At 49.5% G+C, this 2736-nt stretch overlaps 2 protein-coding genes across 2 annotated transcripts in view; both read right to left on the bottom strand.

Moving 5' to 3' along the window:
* Positions 1 to 585, bottom strand: part of LOC9644818 — a 10101-nt gene extending 9516 nt beyond the window's left edge. Inside the window, exon 1 of the mRNA XM_024665686.1 lies at positions 525 to 585. The gene's annotated coding sequence lies outside the window, so the exon portion shown is untranslated. The remainder of the gene's footprint in view (positions 1 to 524) is intronic.
* LOC9644816 lies at positions 170 to 2269 on the bottom strand. Its single transcript, XM_024665664.1, has 6 exons — positions 1874 to 2269; positions 1636 to 1824; positions 1443 to 1582; positions 1249 to 1395; positions 1100 to 1184; positions 170 to 1043 (listed from the first exon to the last, which is right to left on the bottom strand). Exons 1-6 carry the CDS (start codon positions 2267 to 2269, stop codon positions 600 to 602), a joined length of 1401 nt encoding a protein of 466 aa, XP_024521432.1. The 3' UTR covers positions 170 to 599.
* Positions 2270 to 2736: the final 467 nt, after the last annotated feature.

The following is a 2736-nucleotide window of genomic DNA, read 5'->3' as shown; positions in this document are numbered from 1 at the left end:
CAGCAGCCAGAGAGGCAGCAGCAAGAGAAGCAGCAGCCAGAGAGGCAGCAGCAAGGTTTCTATATAGACGCCGAAGGGAAAGAGGACGAGGAGGCGAAGGAGGGCGATGACGAGTAGAACCACGCGGGAATTCACCTTTGGTTTCCTTAAGCCTTCGGCTAAGTTGAGAAACCGGAAGCTCCTGATGCCATAGCTAACGAGCAGGAGAGTGACGTAGTAGAAGTCATAGTTTCTCAGATCGTTCACGAATCCCCCCAGGAGAACCACAGTCGCGCACAGGAACAAAAACTTTCCCAAGTTCCTGGTGAACTGCTCCAGAGTTGCGAGCAACACCCATTATAGATCAATTCCCCCTGTCCTGGTTTTGCTGGAGCTATATTCTTGCCTGTTCTTCACTCAAGCGTGTTTTGATCGGATTCTTCAGCGCTAGACAAAACTTTGGTCATTTGCAGCTTCCAAGAATCATCACGCTGGAAAATCTCATTAGTAGCAATGACACTGAATATGTACACTAAAAAGTTTACCTCTTGATAGTCGTACACTACAATTCGCGTCGAAAGAGCTCTCCTGGCTCTCAAAACAATCACCCAAGAATCTGTTCACCGAGCAGCAGTATTCACAGCTTGATCTTGCTCCGTCTCTTCCGGTGGTGGCTTCACATAGCGGCCCAGAGACTTCTGCTTGTAGCGGCTGCGCATTCTAGCCAGCCTCTCCTTGTTCCTGCGCTTCCTTTCCAACTTCATGTTGTATCTCTCCTGCCTCTCCCTCTCCAAGATTCCCTGCCAGAACACTTCTCCCGTGTGTGGCCAGAGCCACCGGTACGTAGGATGCTCGTCGTCAACTTTCTCGGCCATGTCTTCGTCCATTCCCTTGAGCACGCTAAAGCTGAACCACTTGACTTTCATCTGCCCGCGTCGGCTCTCGAGAGCGTTCTGCTCCATCATTATACCCGTCTCAGGATCCACGTAGATGAGTCTCCTGGCACTGTGATACGCCCAAACGTTCACCAGGACCTCAAGTAGACGGCAGTAGCAGTGTTGAGCCTAAGAGATTTAGTATTTAGAACTCACAGCCAAAAGAATTCGAGGTTGTACCATACCTCCAGTTGTGTGGTTGCAAGAGGACAGTTTCCATGGTCGTGATGTTCAATGTAGAGCCGAGAATCGAGAGCGTCCACGAACATCCTAGGACAAGATAACCAGTTAAGAAGATATTTCGTTGCAGTACGTGCAACAAACTGCAACAGACCGGGAAAACATGACGAACTTCACGAAAGATGAGGTAGACATAGCCCAGCAATGCTTGCTAGACCAGACACCAGATGGCATCGTTGGAAGGTCCAGTTGGTCTTTGTTTAAGCCAAACATTGTCTTGAATGTCTCCATGAAAATCCGCCTGGAATGAACACCGTTGGCCTTGACAAACTTTGTCTCGACACATACCTGCAGTTTCCAGCATTGCTTGCATCGCAAGAAGTCCAGAAATCTTCCGACTTGCCAGCCCAGAAATAAACGGCATCGCCATGAATACCGACCTTCACAGCCTCGGCTAGAGAGTTTTCAGCTTTTGGCGACAGAGCAACCTGAGGAAAGAAAAATTTAAGATCGTATCCACCGTCAATCCGCAATTTCTTACTCTTTCGGTAGCAGCTAGCGAGGGTTGAAATCCAATCCACGAGTTCTTATGCACTCGATCAATCCTGTTAGCGATTGCGAGAAATCCACCAAAATCGCAAAAGCTATCGCGGTAGAAAGTGTCGTTTAAAAGCACAAGGCGTGATGCAGCATCAATGTCGTCGACCCTTGGTCTCCTTCCCCTCGGTGACTGCATCAAAGTTGAGGTGATGAGAACTTCAAGTACAACACGAGCTTACCAGACTAAGACCACGGTACAGAGGATAATTCTGATGGAGGGAAGCCCAGCCGCTGTTTCCGTCGTAAGTTTCGTAAATGCATAGCGGCTGCCCAGTGCGCTCAAGCTCCCCATCGTCACGTTCGTGATTCTCAAACTTCTCCCTTTCGACTCTTTTCACGCCTCGGTTCACGGGCTTGTTCTTTTTTCTCATCCAGCTGATGAAAAAGGAGAAAAAAGGAATGAGAACAATGAAAGGAGCATCCAACTGATGGTATACCTCCTCTTCTATTCTCTCCACGTCTTCAATCGCATGCAGATCTCGCTCCACAGCCACTTCTCCTTCCAGATTTTCTTCGTAGTCTTCAAAGTTGGCACTAGAACTGTTAATCTTTGCGGAGGCTTCCTTGCTCTTCATGAACTAAAGTTCTTTGCTCCAAGCCAGATGGACGCGTTCGGCCAACTCTAGAACCATTGAGAAAATTCTGCTGTAAATCGTCAGGTCCACCGCTTGGTGACGATCCCTTCTAACAGCAGCACCGACTGGAAAACCAGCCATACCACTACTGCAGTGATGACAATCCTGGAAGCCAAAACTTTGCCTTTCACTGGAAAACATTCCCCACACTCCCTCTTGCTCGCCTTGGAAAATCCATGAGCGGCGCCGCCACCGCGAACATTCACGACCACCTGAGCTGGAACGCATTGCCATTCCTAGCGCCTCCATTCTGGGGCAGCCACCGCTTGGACGCATTCCCTGCTCTAGAATTCCCCGATGGCCCGGTGAAGGCAGTCCCTTCCCTGCCAGGCGCTCCACAGCAGAGGAGAAGCTCGATCTATCGAGGTGTCACGAGGTACTATATCCTTTACTCCAATGGATATCTC

This window comes from Selaginella moellendorffii, unplaced genomic scaffold, assembly GCF_000143415.4.
Source record: "Selaginella moellendorffii unplaced genomic scaffold, v1.0 SELMOscaffold_125, whole genome shotgun sequence".
In the NCBI taxonomy this organism is placed as follows: domain Eukaryota; kingdom Viridiplantae; phylum Streptophyta; class Lycopodiopsida; order Selaginellales; family Selaginellaceae; genus Selaginella; species Selaginella moellendorffii.
The sequence above is the reverse complement of the archived record's forward strand: the minus strand, read 5'-3'. Positions and strand labels throughout refer to the sequence as shown.